This window comes from Diaphorina citri, unplaced genomic scaffold, assembly GCF_000475195.1.
Source record: "Diaphorina citri unplaced genomic scaffold, Diaci psyllid genome assembly version 1.1 scaffold1415, whole genome shotgun sequence".
Lineage (NCBI taxonomy): Eukaryota > Metazoa > Arthropoda > Insecta > Hemiptera > Psyllidae > Diaphorina > Diaphorina citri.
Window position 1 is genome coordinate 54,926 of NW_007378841.1, and position 17,249 is coordinate 72,174.

The 17,249-nt window shown below is 36.5% G+C and overlaps 1 protein-coding gene across 2 annotated transcripts in view; it reads right to left on the bottom strand.

The window, feature by feature from the left end:
- Positions 1–16,429, bottom strand: part of LOC108253243 (nucleolin-like) — a 22,890-nt gene extending 6,461 nt beyond the window's left edge. The window contains exons 1-2 of one of the 2 annotated variants that reach the window (XM_026828375.1): positions 16,184–16,429; positions 3,925–3,969 (exon numbers count right to left, since the gene is read on the bottom strand). In XM_026828375.1, the coding sequence (XP_026684176.1) occupies positions 3,925–3,969 (45 nt within the window). In that variant the 5' untranslated portion in view covers positions 16,184–16,429. Of the gene's footprint in view, positions 1–3,910; positions 3,970–16,183 lie in introns of both variants that reach the window. The other variant, XM_026828376.1, reaches the window with a different exon arrangement.
- Between the last annotated feature and the right edge of the window lie 820 nt (positions 16,430–17,249).

A 17,249-nucleotide genomic window follows, 5' to 3' on the forward strand; every position in this document is an offset into this window, starting at 1 on the left:
ATTCAATTGTAAGCAAACAAATTTTCTATACAAATAAATAAAAAATCGTCAGGTCTGTAAGTTGGTATGGGGTTTCAGTCACGAATTAAATCCAAGAACTTTATTTCCTTGGAAAATAAATTCTCTGCCCGTATCGCTCACTTGCTGGTAGGGTCCGTCACAAGGGTCCATAGTTTTCAGATGTCCATAGGGTCGATATTTCCCTTTTTTTCAGGGGTGGCTTTCAGTCGTCCTTTCATAGAAAGTATCGTCAGTCGGGATGAGTTGTTAGGGGGGTAGGTGTGAAGGTTTTTTACAGTCATTGTGTACATGTTACGGTAGGGAAGGTGGATTAAGCTAGAAAAAGAAGAGACAGAAAAAGAGGAATCAAGAATTAGAATCAGTTCGACCGAAAATATTAAGCGGTTAATGTACATGGCTCTACCTTATCTTTAGACCACCTGGCAGTGTTTGTCTTTGTGCCGGGAAACTTCTGAGGAAATATTTAGGGACTGGTTAAGAGGATCTTTGAAAGTAATCCTTGGGAACATGGACATCTCCCAATAAAGAGAGAGAGAGAGAGGAAGAGAGAGAGCAAAAGAGAAGGAACGTATTCTATTGACCTTTGCAAGAAGATCCCATGAAAGAAAAATTGTAGGTTATATAGGAGAAGTTGGAGTAAGTGTGAGAATATCCATTATGAAATAAGTTTGGAAAAAAGCACTGGAGCCAGTTTTAGGATGCTACTTGTGGCGATTTAGGTAAAGGAAAACGAAGATTGGAAAGCGAATGAAGAACATCTCCCAATAGAGAGGAAGAGAGAGAGAGAGAGAGCAAAAGAGAAGGAACATATTCTATTGACCTTTGGAAGAAGATCCCATTGAAGAAAAATTGTAGGTGATATACATAGGAGAAGTTGGAGTAAGTGTGAAAATATCCATTATGAAATTAGTTTGGAAAAAAGCACTGGAGCCAGTTTTAGGATGCTACTTGTGGCGATTTAGGTAAAGGAAAACGAAGATTGGAAAGCGAATGAAGGAAAAAAGTTTTGTAGCAACTGTTGGTGGGGTCTAAGGATAAGGTAGATGATTATAAAATTGTAATGAAAATAAAGAGAAAGTTCAAACTTATTGAAGTAAAAGTACACACCAAAACCAAAAAGTTATCAACAATTATCAGGAACCTTCTTATACGTAGGTATGTAATTAGATATCTAGATCCGTTTTAACAAAACCCAAAAGTCTACTCAAAACAAATTTTTATAAAACTCGGTTTCAAAAATGAGATAATTTGTACACAGGTAGAAATTCAGAAAATTAAACTAAACAAAATTATTATCACAGTAATTCTTCGATCCTGCGACCTAGCGCTTACAAAGCAGACGCCCTACCCCCCCAGCTACCTAGGCTGGCATGAAGAGATTCAAGTACAAATTAGATCTTGGAACATACTGATATGTAGATTGTAGGTACGTAGGTAGGAATGGAAACAGGGCTATGTTTCCATTCCCACTTACGCTATGGACAATTTTTACCCCCCAAAAAAGACGCCAAGATTTCCCGGAAAAAGAAACGTACATTCTATATTTTCAACAAAAAAGTTTGTTAAGTCAAGACTCACCTTTTGCAACTTTGCAACACAAAAACCTAACAAGGGAAACTCCAGACAGGTGTGGAAATATCTACAATATTGAAAATTCCAATATTTCCCAAATTGGGAAAGGGGAAGAGGGATTTATCGGGGAAATTCTCTCAACTTAATCCCCTCTATTTTCGACTAATCCCTAATTATAAACGAAAATCCCGAAGGTAAACGCACGTTTTTCCCCACGGGGCTAAGTGGAGTCTTAAAGTGGATACCTCGCGATGGGGATTACAAATTTAATAATATTGGTTTCAGTAATCTTCTCTCCATCTATCATTATTACTATTATTATTAATATTCTTTCTCATTCCCTGCCTTCCAATCTCTCCTTTTTCTCTCTGCAGTCTTTATATTCCTTGCTTTCTCTCTCCTTCCTCTCTCACTCTTTCTCCTCTCCTCTCCTCTCTCTCTCTCTCTCCCTCCCTCTCTCTCTCTCTCCCTCTCTCTCTCTCTCGTAACTTTACCCAAATTTATTACTCTGTATACATAGATGACAGATGAAGGATAAAGGGAGAAAGAAAAATCCTTAAAAATCCAGCATGGTCTCATATTTCAAAATTATGAGCTAAGAACTTTTTTAAACTCTTTAACCTCAGCTCTCATCCCAGTCTTTTCTACTTTCTATTATTTAACCTCATTTTCTTCTCTTCTCTTTTTTTCATCTCCCCTTGGCATAAAATACTGCCAATAATGACTTGAAACGAGGATGGTTCATGGCTGCGGTGGTAGAAAGCTTGAAAAAAGCTCGATACGTGATATTGAGGTAGGAGAAATTGACCGTCACAAAACGAAGTATAGCTAAATCTACATAAATATATTTCGGGGCGCACTCAACCTCGTGAAGACAAATTGAGGACTCGCTTGAAATCTCAACGAAAAAGGAAAGTACTTTTTTGAAGAGGTTACAGTTTCAGCTGCTGAGGTCTTATCGTGCCGAAACCGAAGAGAAAATAAGGACAGGATAGGAGAAAACCAGCCATTCCAAGAACGAAACTCATCTGTTTAGCATAAAGTCCGAACTGGGTGGGAATCGAACCCACGACCTAGCGGTTACCTTTCAAGCTAAGTTGGCTGGCCAACAAAAAAGAAAGTAACAACAGAACTGCTCTGAATAAAATAAGATACTCCACTGTAGCTTCTAATACACAACACCGTCTTAATAAGGCAGAAAAAGCAGATTATCTGAACACAAAAGAAGAAAGCCTCCCTCCATCTAAAAAATACGAATGAAAAATGTGAGAAGTGAAAAAGGAAAAGACTCGAGTCTAAATCCTGTAATACCACGAAACGGATGGAAAAACGTCTTAAGAGAGTATTAAGAGACCTTAAGCTACGGAATTAAGAGAGTAAGGAGCTCTTAAGAGTAAGAGTAGCCGCTCTTCCTGTAGATTCAAGAGAAGACTCAACACCACGACGTGGTGTCAAAATTCCTGTCATATTTTTACAGGTAAGTCATATTTCCTGTCATATTTTACAGGTAAGGAGCTTTAGGAAGACGGGAGGGAGAGGAGAGAAAAGATTGGCGGAATCACCACTTAGGTACAGCAGTCTGTTAAATATTGTGTGAATTTGACATCTCCACCAACAAAATGGCCTATTCTTTTCTCTCCCTCGGTGGTGTAGTGGTCAAGGCGCTCGACTGGTAAACAGGAGGGCGTGGGTTCAATCCCAGCCGAGGTATGGAATACCTACCTGCTTTAGGAAGACGGGAGGGAGATGAGAGAAAAGATTGGCGGAATCACCATTTAGGTACAACAGTCTGTTAAATATTGTGTGAATTTGACATCTCCACCAACAATGTGGCTTATTCTTCTCTCTCCCTTCTCCCTTCGTTCTTTCAAAAACTATCCTGTATTTCTACCTGTAAAACTAGATTTTTCTCAAATTTCTCGAAATTTTCTTGATTTTTAGCCATGTCCCCTTTAGGGATGATTTCTCTTGTTTTTTCAACCATCTCCCTCCAATCGATACATCCCCTAAGAACTGTTTCTTTCTTGCTTTTCATGACCATGTTTCCTTCTCAATAGTTTTCTCTTCCTCCTTTTCCCTCTATTTCTTTCTCGGTATTTCCCTTTTCTATCTTTTTCTCTCTCTCCTTCTCTCTTTCATTCTGTCTTTATTCCATCTTCTCTTCTTTGTCCTTCTTCCCTTTCCTCTCTCTTTCTTTCTCGGTATTTCTGTCCTTTGTATGTATTTCTCCCTCATTCCCTATCCCTGTATCTCTCTCTCTCTCTCTCCCTCTCTCTCTCTCTCTCTCTCTCTCTCTCTCTCTCTCTCTCCGGGGGAGGAGGAGACGATGACGAGCGCCATGCAGGCCATGCTCAGCAGAAGCAGACATTTTGTCATCTGAAAGCAGAAGAGTAGAGAGCCAGGGGTTAGATTGGACGCTTTGTTGAGAGTTAATGATGGCCCATCGGCACTCCTAATGGAGCAATGGCTCTTTATTTTACATAATAAGAGTTTAAACTTTATGAAGGACCGTAGCCGTGGAGATCATTTAGTCAGCACGATAAGGTGGCGTTCAAAGCTGTAAAGGGAGAAAATGGCTAACAGTATCGAACTACGACTTAGAAGGGCAAGTTGTTTAAGTAACTTGGCTACATCTGTGTGATTGCAACACTCTGTACGTTTACAACCAGTATACGAGGAATTGGTCAAAGAGGTCAGAACATGTTGAAAATTCTCAATTCTACAATCAAATAAATCGTTTTGCGAATTTTGTTGATCATCTTTATTGATCCAGTGATCCAAATTACATAAAATCAGGATGAGAACCGAGCAATCAAATCAAACCGTTATCTTTGAATGTTTACTTCCTTGTTGATTCTGGTAAAGCGTTTTGTTATTGGCTGTTTTATTGGTATTATTATGAATGTTTACAATCTTTTTTTCTTCATTGGGTTTAGTAACAAACTTTCTAATTCTTGACTGAAGAAATTTAAAGACTATTTTTTTCAAAAGGTAATACACAAATACAGTACACATCTATATTTTTGAACTAGGTATCTAATTGATACGAGTATACGATCATATACATTATAATTCAGTTATTACTTAGTATTTATTATGTTATTACTATTACCTAGTGACCTACAATACGAATACTAGAGCATTTTTACTGCCAAACAAATACTGAATTGACCAAAGTCTCTTTCCAAACACAATAATTACCAAATTCCCCTAAAATAAGTGCGACCCGTACGCGTAAAACCTACTAAAATTACCTTCTTATCAAAATGTTCAAGAATGCGCAGTTGCATGGTGCGAGGGCTTGTCACCGTTACATTGTTGCCAGATGACGCCTCGGGCGGTGCTCTTGACCGGTGAACATCCAAAGGCTCAACCACATCTTTATACGGAGGAGGTGGATCAACCTTCTGTTGATCCAAGTTGATTTTAGTTTCAAACATTATTCGTTCCCGAACTTATGGTTCACTCAGTGATTACTGTTATTTTTCATAAGAGCTGTAATGGAGGGTGAAAGAGGGATAGGAAGTGAATGAACCAAAGTGTCCACACATAGTCGACCGGCCGTCGATTCACATGTTGACTGAACCGTCCACACTGCCTCGATAACATAGTTTCTCCTCGTCGATCGACATCGACCGACGGCCGGTCGACTATGTTTGGACCTTAAGAGTGTTTTTTTCAAGATTTTTGATAAAGGGAACTGTAACTGCTAAAGTGTTATCTTCCCGAAAGCGAAGAGAAGGAAGACAGGACAGGAGAAAATCAGTTATTCTGCTACCTACCTACTAACTATTCATCAATATTGTAAGTACATTAGTGTCTGGATCTGGTTCATCTCTTTTATGACATAACTTATACCACGGTGAAAGTAGGTAGTGAAGAATATTTTACAGATCATCATGCGATTGGGATGATGGCAAATAACTGATTATTTTGAAGAATGTGAGTAGACGATTGTGAGACATCCATATTAGATAAAGGGACTTTTCAGTCCTATGCGAGCAGTATAAATAAGCCCTATTATTATTATTTGCCCAGGTCCGGTATTCTTGTTTGTAAAAAAATTGTTGCAAAGGGAATGGTCCCTTTTTGGAGTTACCCCGGGGTCCAATGAAGCTGTAAACGACCCTGCTCTACCGATGTATGTATATCCTGGGGCAAAAGTTCCTATTGAATAACAAAATTCTATAAAGTCATTGTTTATCCTATTATGTAATTAAGTCATTATCTGATGACAATATAAGCTTAGGTTCTTATATCAAAGACGAGTGAGCCAGCCTAGTTAGCTTAGTTGGTAGTGCGTCTGCCTTGTAAGCGCTAGGCCGCGGGTTCGATTCCCGCCCGGGGCGGATTTGAAAAGTATTTAGGTAATAGAATTGATTGATTTCAATAAGAAGAGGAAGAAGAAGAAAAGAAAGAAAGAGGACGAAGAGATAGAGGAATAAGAAGAGACACAGATGAAGAAGAAGTCCCTTTTTTTACAAGAAATACGAGTAGGTACAATGAAAGTTACACAACTTTCCTAACATAACTTAACTTATGTATGTACGTACGTACGTAATAGGTTACCGAACATAATATAACTTCAATAAAATTACCTATTATTTAATGATTTTTCTAAACTAACCCAACCTACCCTAACGTCCATAACCTAACCTAATCTTACTCATACCTACCTAATGCCGTCTGTTAGATAACTTAACTTACGTAAGTTATACGTAACAAGAGTTTCCCAAACATTTGCCAGAGGGAAATCGGAAAATTAGGTCAAGGTCATTCGAAATCGCCAGCAAAAAATGAACGAATAAAGTGAGCTCAACCTTTCAACGATTTTGTAACTTTGTGTGAGAGTTACATATTTTACAGGGGGAAACTATAACAATCAGAGTCCTTGTCCTTCGTAAGTTGTTTGTTGCATCGTAACTCTCAAACGGTAGGTGGATCCGACTAAGCACTATCAGAAGGTTCATCATCAGGTCCCATTTGCCCAGGTCCGGTATTCTTGTTTGTAAAAAAAAATTGTTGCAAAGGGAATGGTCCCTTTTTAGAGTTACCCCGGGGTCCAATGAAGCTGTAAACGACCCTGCTCTACCGATGTATGTACCTATATCCTTGGGCAAAAGTTCCTATTGAATAACAAAATTCTATAAAGTCATTGTTTATCCTATTATGTAATTAAGTCATTATCTGATGACAATATAAGCTTAGTTCTTATATCAAAGACGAGTGATAATGAGAATGTTCTTTGTCTATAGTAGGCTATACCTTCTTGAAAAGAAGGTGAAATTTTAGGTTGTCCACAAGGTTTCCTCATTTATTGCTGGATTAGTTGGACTGTCCACTAACCTAGAGGACGTAAAAAAGACTGGCATTCAGTAAGATGCTAGTAAGATAGAGATAGAGATTATTTGTGATCTGAACATGCTTGTCAAAGATTAGAAAAGCTTTATTTCAAAATCCAGGTTATATCTTTCTTTTTTACTCCCTCTGTCATCTTATCTTTTCAGTGATAATGAGAATGTTCTTTGTCTATAGTAGTCTATATCTTCTTGAAAAGAAGGTGAAATTTTAGGTTGTCCACAAGGTCATTTATTGCTGGATTAGTTGGACTGTCCACTAACCTAGAGGACGTAAAAAAGACTGGCATTCAGTAAGATGCTAGTAAGATAGAGATTATTTGTGATCTGGAACATGCTTGTCAAAGATTAGAAAAGCTTTATTTCAAAATCCAGGTTATATCTTTCTTTTTTACTCCCTCTGTCATCTTATCTTTTCAGATTTTATATCCTGTATTATATATACATAGGTATTTGACTTCTTTTTTACGGGTTTTTTCCGCCATCACTTTTGACATTTTCTATAATAATCTCATCTCGTGTCAGGTTTTTTCTCAGTATGTGATTTTCCTTTATAGCAGTTGTTTTCCTTTATATTGCATCACTTTTACCTTCTATAACCGATTTTCTACGTGGGAAAGACCATAATACATTAATTTTATAATGTTCTTCTTTTTCCTAGTCTTTTCTTATTTAAATAGGGTCGGCGTTTCTTGTCAGTCTCTTCCAGGCAGCCCTATTGTGTACCTCATGTCTTCACGAATGTTTTGGGTTTGACTGGTATCTTAACATTGTTTCACAGCCTCTCACATGATTTCTATTTGATGTATTTGAACAATAGCTAGCAGAGGTGTAAAATTTAGTTAAAATTTGCCCTCAGGGTCGGTTTTGGATCCACACCCGAAAATTGAAGCCAGGAATTTGAACACATGTATCCTTGGAGGCCTTCGGGTCAATAACCTTTTTGAATAACTTTCTTACTTATTATTTCCATGTGTTTGTTGATATAGGGATCTATGTAGGAAGGTACTATTATTCCTGATGAATAACACTTTCGTAATGAATGAAATTTTACTCTCAGCATTGAAAGAAAGTAAGATGAAGACGGAGATGATGAAGGAGAAGAAGAGGAAGAAGAAGAAGAAGAAGAAGAAGAGAAAAAAAGGAAAAGGAATAGGAAATTATTTTGGGAAGTCCCAAGATTGGTGTTACAATATTTGACCCTTCCTATGGCTTTTGAGCAACAAGACACCTTTCTGAGTACCTATTCTGAGGAGGACATTTAAGAACCGCGATCCTAACAGGCAAACCTTGGCCCCTACTTTAGTCACACCTGACAGTCTACAGTATCCAAGTACGGTTATGTTTGAAATTAGTACGGTCAATAGGTGCATGCTTACTGTGGCTTATACACTTACTTTAGCATGAGCGTACGCTGTCTGTATCTTTAATTGTATATCTGTTGCTATGGTTACAGCTATCCAAATCATGTTGTGTGGCTTACTTTTTAGCGTATAGTGTACACTGGTATTGTCTATATCTTTAATTGTATATCCGTTGTTATAGTTACGGATATCCAAGTCATACTTCTCAGTAAGGTGCACTTGACCAAGGATGACCTAGTAATTTGGTTTTGGTTGGTAACTTCCAGGTGGTCATAGTGTCCTACTAGTTTGGTTTACGTACCAGTTCTTTGGTGTGGTTTATATGTGTTTTGGTTCCCTTATCTTCTTTATTTCTTTAATATGTATCTGGTTCGTAGAAGCTTAATCCATCTTTTGGGGCTGTTGGCCCCTAAGCCTTTGAGTGGGCTTTTTGTGTATGGATTTATTAATACCTATCTGGTTAGGTACACCTACTTTTAATGGTTCAGAATTATTGGTTTCTGGTACTCTATTATTGTACGCCAGTGGTCCAAAGTCCGAACAGTATTAGACAGCCCAGAACCATTTCATTTATAGGTAGACGTATTAAAGCCCTAAAACTGCCAAAGAAAGATAAATGGACGGCAGTAACACACGAAATGATGGAGCCCATCAAACTAGCTCCCTATACAAAGGCATTGGGAAATTTTTCTTCGTTATTTGAAATTCGGAAACCTAAAAGAAATTGTAAGATGAATTCCCAGTGGTGAGATTAAAGTCGTATTCCTATATTTCCCAATTTTCCGATATACATATTCCTATATGTTTGTTCCTTATTCCCATATCCAAACATCCTATAGAAAATTCAGCTAATGGCAATAAGGCATGAAGCCTGTGAAATTGAACCAAGGGAAGTGTACCAGTTATTGACAGATGTAAAAAAAAACATAAGTCTGTGCTGCACAAACATTTTCAGGATCCAAAGTTATGAAAAGGTAGTATTCTTGTAAACCTTTCTTTTGATAACTTTGAATCATGAAAATGTGTGTGCCGTACTGACTTATTGGGGGGATCTCACTGAGGTTCCCATAACTAGCATATTTTTGGGTCAATAACTGGTACACTTACTCCAGTTCAAACATTTCAAAAAGTCAGCAGACTCTCCCTACAGGAGTCAAAATAATATCGACTTGACCCCTGTTGCTTTCTAACGATCTGCCATGCAAAATATAACAAGCTGAGGAAAGCATTTTCTTTTTCGACAATTTTTTTTTTTTTTACTTTGTTTTCTTTTTCTTGGCTTTTTCTTTGACCTCTTCTCCTTCTAATCTTTTGTTCTTCCCTTCCTCTTCCGCCTTCTTCTTCTTTTACTAGTCCTCCTTTTTTTTCTTTTTCTCTGGCTTCTCCTTCTTTTGCTTCTTTACTTTTTCTTAAACTCGATTATGACTCTAGTTCAGACATTTCCTTTCTTCTTAACTTCTTATACATAAATAGACATAATAAAGCCTTTTTATTCCAGCACGCCTATTATAAGTTTGCCTTTCTCCACCTCCTCATCTTTATCCTTCTCCTCCTTTTCACCCTCCTCCTCCTCCTCCTTCTTCTTCTTCTTCTTCTCCTTCTGTCTTGTTTTCTTTTGAAAGCTTGCACTAAAGATGTAAAAAAGTCCCTCGTAGTTTATTCTTATTAAGCCTCTTTGTTCTTTTTATCGTCCTCTGTTCTCGATAAGTTATTTATAAGAGGACTAATAACTTAAGGACACAGATGGAAGAGAGAGAGAGAGAGAGAGAGAGAGAGAGAGAGAGAGAGAGAGAGAGAGAGAGAGAGAGAGAGAGAGAGAGAACGTCACTGTAAAGTCTCATTTCAGTATTCAGCTCTCCCATTGAAAAGTTGGAGTAATAATAACAGTAATAGTAACAGTAAGTGGGTATTAGGTAATAATAATAGTGGGTAAGGTAATATTTAATGTTGCTGTCGAGATTTGTGACGTAATTTTTAATTTCCGCTCATATTTTCACAAGCAGTATGGTATTTAGTATGCGTACGGAAATGAACGGGAGGGAAAAATTCCCTCCCTCTCGCGATGTTGCGATGAAAGTTTCCGCACATTTCATGAAATAAGTTCGAAAATAGAATTCCCCCTATTTTAAATTATCCCTCTCCCAACTCCTTTTTCCCTCCTCCATCCCTCTCTTCTCTCTTTTCCCTACTCCTTCTTCCCTCTCTTCCTTTCTCCCCCTCTTTTCCTTCCCCTCCAATTCTCGCTCCCTCTCGCGGGAGGGAGATTTTTTTAAATCACATGCAACTATTACTGACTGAATGAGTAGATGCAATAGGCTTAATATTATCAAGATAACTAGTGGCGGAGCGACAAAGGCATCTCAAATAGTCCTACTAGGTATGAATTATTTTATGCCGGGGTTTACTAACTCGGTATTGAGATGAAACCAGGTTTTCCCTATTAAAACCCAGGTCAACCTCGGATTGAACTCAATCCTGAGACAATTCACGGTGATAGAACTCGACTTTAATGGGTTAGTGGAGATGCCAATTTTGTGTTAATATGAAGACAAATTTCATGATTAGTGGAGATGTCAAATTTACAATACCCACACCATACAGCCGCAGTCAGAAGATAGGAATGTAAGTATCACAAGTAAGTTTCTTTATTACTTTCTAGATAAATATCAGTTTTTTTTAATATTCAAATAGTAGGCAGATATTTTTTCAGTAGGTAAATAGCCACCCCACGCCACTGCTTTAAAAAGTCAATCCCAATCTTGCGGTCGTATTTTCATTTAACATTGCGGTATTTATTTTAATACCAATGGGAACATTTTTTCCCCCTGATTGAAACTTGTTGAGGTTGCATCAGCATTTGAGGCAGAATAGTAATTTGTCGGCACAGAGAAGTAAAAAGGAAATTCTGTTCTTTTTTTAAATTCTGTTCTAGTACCACTAGAAGAAGAAAAAGGACGAGGAGAAAGAGAGGGAGAAGAAGAAGACGAAGAAAGCAGGAGAAGAAAAAGAAGAAGCTGAAGCTGAAAAAGAAGAAGCAGGAGAAGAAAAAGAAGAAGCTGAAGCTGAAAAAGAAGAAGCTGAAGCTGAAAAAGAAGAAGAATTAGGAAGAGGAGGACGAGAAAAAGGAGATGGAGAAGAAGTAGCAGCAGAAAAAGAACAACAAGAATAAGAAGAAAAAAAAACCTTCTGGAGGAAATAAAAGGAAAGAAAGTAAAAATGGGGAAATAAGATCTTCGTGGAATGAATAAAGAAATAATCGTATTCATAAACAAATGAGATAAGTTTTCCCGAAGGAAAATTAGGATAAAACGACCTTAGGGTTATAAAAACAGGAGGAAGGTAGGGAACAGATTTTAATTGGATAAAAAGGGAGGAGGAGGAGGTAAAAGCATTTAAAAGGAATAAGAAAAGGCTAATCCCTTATCAGTGCGTAGAGAGAAGGCAATTAAACCAGCAAAGATTAAACAAATTAAACCGAAGAGCTTTTTGCTTTCGGGGGCTTAAGACTTTTAATTTACTAATCCCTGTGCTACGAAAGATGGGTGTTTTATATCAGCAAAAACTGATAAATTCGGCTCTTAGTTTGTTTCCTTGGGTACCAATGAGGCAAGTTATATTACAAGCTGTCTTGCCTGTGAGATAGCATGTCCCTTTTAGCATTCCTTTCAAAAGTATCCCTACCAGACGAACAAAAAGGGACATCTATCAGTAAGACATTGTTCATATAAGCGGTGGAAAGCACCCTAAAGGGGTAAGGTGCACTTGACCAATGTAGGATGACCTAGTAATTTGGTTTTGGTTGGTAACTTCCAGGTGGTCATAGTGTCCTACTAGTTTGGTTTACGTACCAGTTCTTTGGTGTGGTTTGTATGTGTTTTGGTTGGTAATTTGGTAATTTTTTATTTGTTCCATAATACAATTACAATTGCTTAGAACATTAAAACATAATATACAAAAAAAGAGAGGAAAAAAAAAGTAACAAAAAAAAATAAATAAATAAATAAAAAATAACAACAATAGTTCCCTTATCCTCTTTATTTCTTTAATATGTATGTGGTTTGTAGAAGCTTAATCCATCTTTTGGGGCTGTTTGCCCCCAACACCTAAGCCTTAGAGTGGGCTTTTTTGTGTATGGATTTATTAATACCTATCTGGTTAGGTACACCTACCTACTTTTAATGGATCAGAATTATTGGTTTCTGGTACTCTATTATTGAACGCCAGTGGTCCGAAGTCCGAACAGTATTAGACAGCCCAGAACCATTTCATTTATAGGTAGACGCATTAAAGCCCAAAAACTGCCAAAGGAAGATAAATGGACGGCAGTAACACACGAAATAATGTAGCCCATCAAACTACCTCCCTATACAAGTATGCATTGGGAAATTTTTCTTCGTTATTTGAAATTCGGAAACCTAAAGGAAATTGTAAGATGAATTCCCAGTGGTGAGATTAAAGTCGTATGCCTATATTTCCCAATTTTCCGATATACATATTCCTATGTTTGTTTGTTCCTTATTCCCATATCCCAACATCCTATAGAAAATTCAGCTAATGGCAATAAGGCATGAAGCCTGTGAAATTGAACCAAGGTAAGTGTACCAGTTATTGACAGATGTAAAAAAAAACATGGAGAGAGAGAGAGAGAGAAAGAGGGAAAAAAAGAGAGTAACTTTTTAATTCTTTCCTCTCCATTTTCTGTTTCTCAGTTGACTCCTAAATTGTTTTCTGGGGGATTAAAGAGACTGAAAGAAGAAGAAAAGGCATAAAATAATGGGGTCAATTTTGAAAAATTAATGGACGTTTTCGACCGTGCTCACATAATTTGAGGTTCAAACCATATTACTGTTACAAGCTCCGATGAACAAGAACAAAATTATTGTTCGGGGTTCAAACACCACAGTAAGTTTTGTGGGGAAGCTTTGTGCACGGACCTTAACAAACTTTTCTCCCACAAAGCACGACATTGGGAAAGCAGAAGGTGCGTACGACAACAACACCTGATGGTATCACTGATAATAATTTTATTATTCCTATCATTATTAGTATTAGTATCATTTTTATCATTGGGAAGAAAAGAAGTTCAGTTATCTAATCTCTTCAGTGCCAAGGGTAATTTTAGTTCAAGTTTAATAATCTCTGTCCGTTCATTAGAGTTAGATTTCTGATTCCGAAAAGTACATCGATTCTAATATATATTTTTTTAAAGAGGTTTTACAGAGGGAACTGTAACTGCTAGGGTCCTATCGTCCCGAAATCGAAGAGAAAAGGAGGACAGGATAGGAGAAAAGCCAGCCGTTCCGAGAACGAACATTATCCCATCAGGATAAAATCCGCCCCGGGCGGGAATCGAACCCGCGGCCTAGCGCTTACAAGGCAGACGCGCCACCAACCAAGCTAACTAGGCTGGCTGTTTTTATTTTATTTTATTAGAAAATCATCTAATTGGCTAAAAATTTTGAAGGCAAACAATCAGATTGCTATTGCTTAATCCGAGAGTTAAACCGAGTTTAAGGTCTGATTTTGGCCCCGGCCATTTGGGTGGATTTCGGATTCTCAAAGGAAAAAGACAAAAAGACTGTCCGCAGGCATTTATAAACGGGAGGGCAGGCGCTCTAAAAGTACCTAACTATCCATGGTGTTCAAAAGGGTCTCAGTCACTCAATGGTTCATCTCAGATTCTCAGAGGTACAAGTTATTTCCGATGATGGAACTGAGAAATTTCTCTTCTTCAGAGACTAGTACATCAAGATCTGACGTATCCCACTTGTGGCTGTATCAAGCAATGAATGTACTCTTACTAAGTAAGAAGGTACCTACTCTTAGGTGTTCAGCAGTGGAATTCAAATAATTCTTAGAATTCTCATCTCCCAGTCTCGTGCTTCTTGGATCCTAACGGAGACTGCACAACTATTTATATATTTATTTATCTATTAGTTACTGTGGTGGTTGAAAGAAATCCTATGTATGTTGACATTTACTTGGAGATACAAATTTGGTTGATTTAATTTTTATCTTCTTCTTCAGTATTTTGAAGATTTTAGGGTCATTCAATTCAAAGCACGGGTAATGGATCTAATGATTGATTGAAGAAAGCTGGAATGCCTAGGTATACGTAAGTTATAAAATATGTAGTTATATTTCTGTACTTTTGTCACTAGATAATTATGTTTTTAGTCTTTTATTTTACAAATTTGATAGAAATTAATACATTTTAAATAAATTAAAAATAAAATATAATCGTACCTATGTATTGAATATTCTTACCTATCTGGAATATCAGAGCCTCAGTTTTCTGAATGATCTAATTTATACTATCCTAAAGAATCCATGTACCTATCATAATGTAGTCATTTTCACAACAATACCTACATCAGGTTCCAAAACGACTCTATTCATCACATATAATAATAGGTACACTAAACCATCTAATATTTGTTGAAATCTTAGCTATGAAGGTATGTAAGGAATAAGGATCCATCTAATGTGACTTGCAAATCCACAAGATATTATAATACGTGGGATGGATGTCAGTTTCAATGATAATGTTAGATACAATGTATCTAACATTATCATTCAACTACCTAATAAATCAACTATTCGATCTTTTAATGAAACAATGATTGTCTAAAAATTAAATGGATGTCAGTTTCAATGATAATGTTAGATACAATGTATCTAACATTATCATTGTATCTAACATTACATACAATGTATCTAACATAGATACAATGTATCTAACATTATCATTCAACTACCTAATAAATCAACTATTCGATCTTTTAATGAAACAATGATTGTCTAAAAATTAGTCTAATATTTGTTGAAATCTTAGCTATGAAGGTATGTAAGGATCCATCTAATGTGACTTACAAATCCACAAGATATTATAATACGTGGGATGGATGTCAGTTTCAATGATAATGTTAGATACAATACAATGTATCTAACATTATCATTCAACTATTCGATCATTCAACTACCTAATAAATCAACTATTCGATCTTTTAATGAAACAATGATTGTCTAAAAATTGCATGTTTCTTTCAATTCTATCAAGGTACCTAGCCGAATCACCGTTAATCATTTTTCACAATTTATTTTTAATGCGGAACCTGTTGGAATTTCAATCGAATGTCTCTAATTATTATTAAAAATCCAATATTGATTTTTCATTTTCAAAAGTTCGAGTTTCAAAAGGTGAGAAAGTTACGAATTCGTTCTATACATAGTGGATCAAACTGGGAAAAGAATAGAAAGCAATACTTATTTATTGAAATGTCTTTTACCAATGATTTTGAAACTTTCCACAGAGGAAACAATGATCTTGGCAGAAAAATCTACATATCGGAGCTTCTTCAAGAACAAAATGCAAAAATGACACATTTCGTAAAAAGATTTCGTAAAAAGAATATTCCGTCTGTATTTCGTACTCTCCAGTCTCCAGGAAATCTAATTATTATTAAAAATCCAATATTGATTTTTCATTTTCAAAAGTTCGAGTTTCAAAAGGTGAGAGAGTTACGAAATCGTTGTATACATAGTGGATCAAATTGGGAAAAGAATAGAAAGCAATATTTATTGAAATGTCTTTTACCAATGATTTTGAAACTTTCCACAGAGGAAACACTGATCTTGGCAGAAAAATCTACATATCAGAGCTTCTTCAAGAGCAAAATGCAAAAATGACACATCCACTAATTTCGTAAAAAGAATATCCCGTCTGTATTTCGTACTCTCCAGTCTCCAGGAAGAATCAGGACTCGTAATCCACAAAATGTTGAAAGCATCCACAAAAGAACAAAAACTAAAAAAAAAAAATCCTACTTGAGAAAATACCTATACGTAAAAAACCAGAAAAGCGCTTACCTTTATAAATTTATTTCTAAACCTTTGGGCTCACTAGAAGGGAAAGCAGATTCGAAAATCTGCTAACTGTTACACACAGAAAAAAATCACAAAATCACAACCACAAATCACTTTTAACTCCCGGAAAAGTTCTCGAAAGAAAATTGGGAAGAAGGAGAAAGAAAAGGGGTGGAAATTTTTTTTCGAAAAAAAAACCACTGTCCGATTTTTTACTGAAATCGCTACGCGTAGATACCGCTCGGTAAAAAAAATTCAACTAAGAATTATGCGAGATCGAAAGATGGGTGTTTTATATCAGCAAAAACTGATAAATTTGGCTCTTAGTTTGTTTCCTTGGGTACCAATGAGGCAAGTGATATTACAAGCTGTCTTGCCTGTGAGATAGCAGGTCCCTTTTAGCATTCCTTTCAAAAGTATCCCTACCAGACGAACAAAAAGGGACATCTATCAGTAAGACTTTGTTCATATAAGCGCTGGGAAGCACCCTAAAGGTTACCCTCCTCTTCTTTCACTTTTAAATCTTCATATTTATATGAATAAGGATTTTAAAAAGGATCTTCATAAAAACCTTGAAAGAGGGCCAATTGAGGGAAAAGAAGTCTGTGATTTAACTTATCACCAGTTGCGAAAATGAAGAAGACGAAGAAGAAGAAGAAGAAGACGAAAGAAAAACTAGAAAATTACTTCCCTTTTTATCAACCTTAACATTTTTCTTTTCTCGCCCTCTCCGAGAGTTTTTTTTTCTTCTTTTTCCTCTCTTCCGAAATTGTTTTTAAACAAAAATTTTATTAACTCCAAAGTACACAAAGGTGAGCGGGGACTTTAAATTATAAACTTTTTAATAAAAGACGAAGTAAAAAATTGGCGGCTCCCTCCTCTTCTTTCACTTTCAAATCTTCATATTTATATGAATAAGGATTTTAAAAAGGATCTTCATAAAAACCTTGAAAAAGGGCCAATTGAGGGAAAAGAAGTCTGTGATTTAACTTATCACCAGTTGCGAAAATGAAGAAGAAGAAGAAGAAGGAGAAGAAGAAGAAGAAGAAGGAGAAGAAGACGAAGAAGG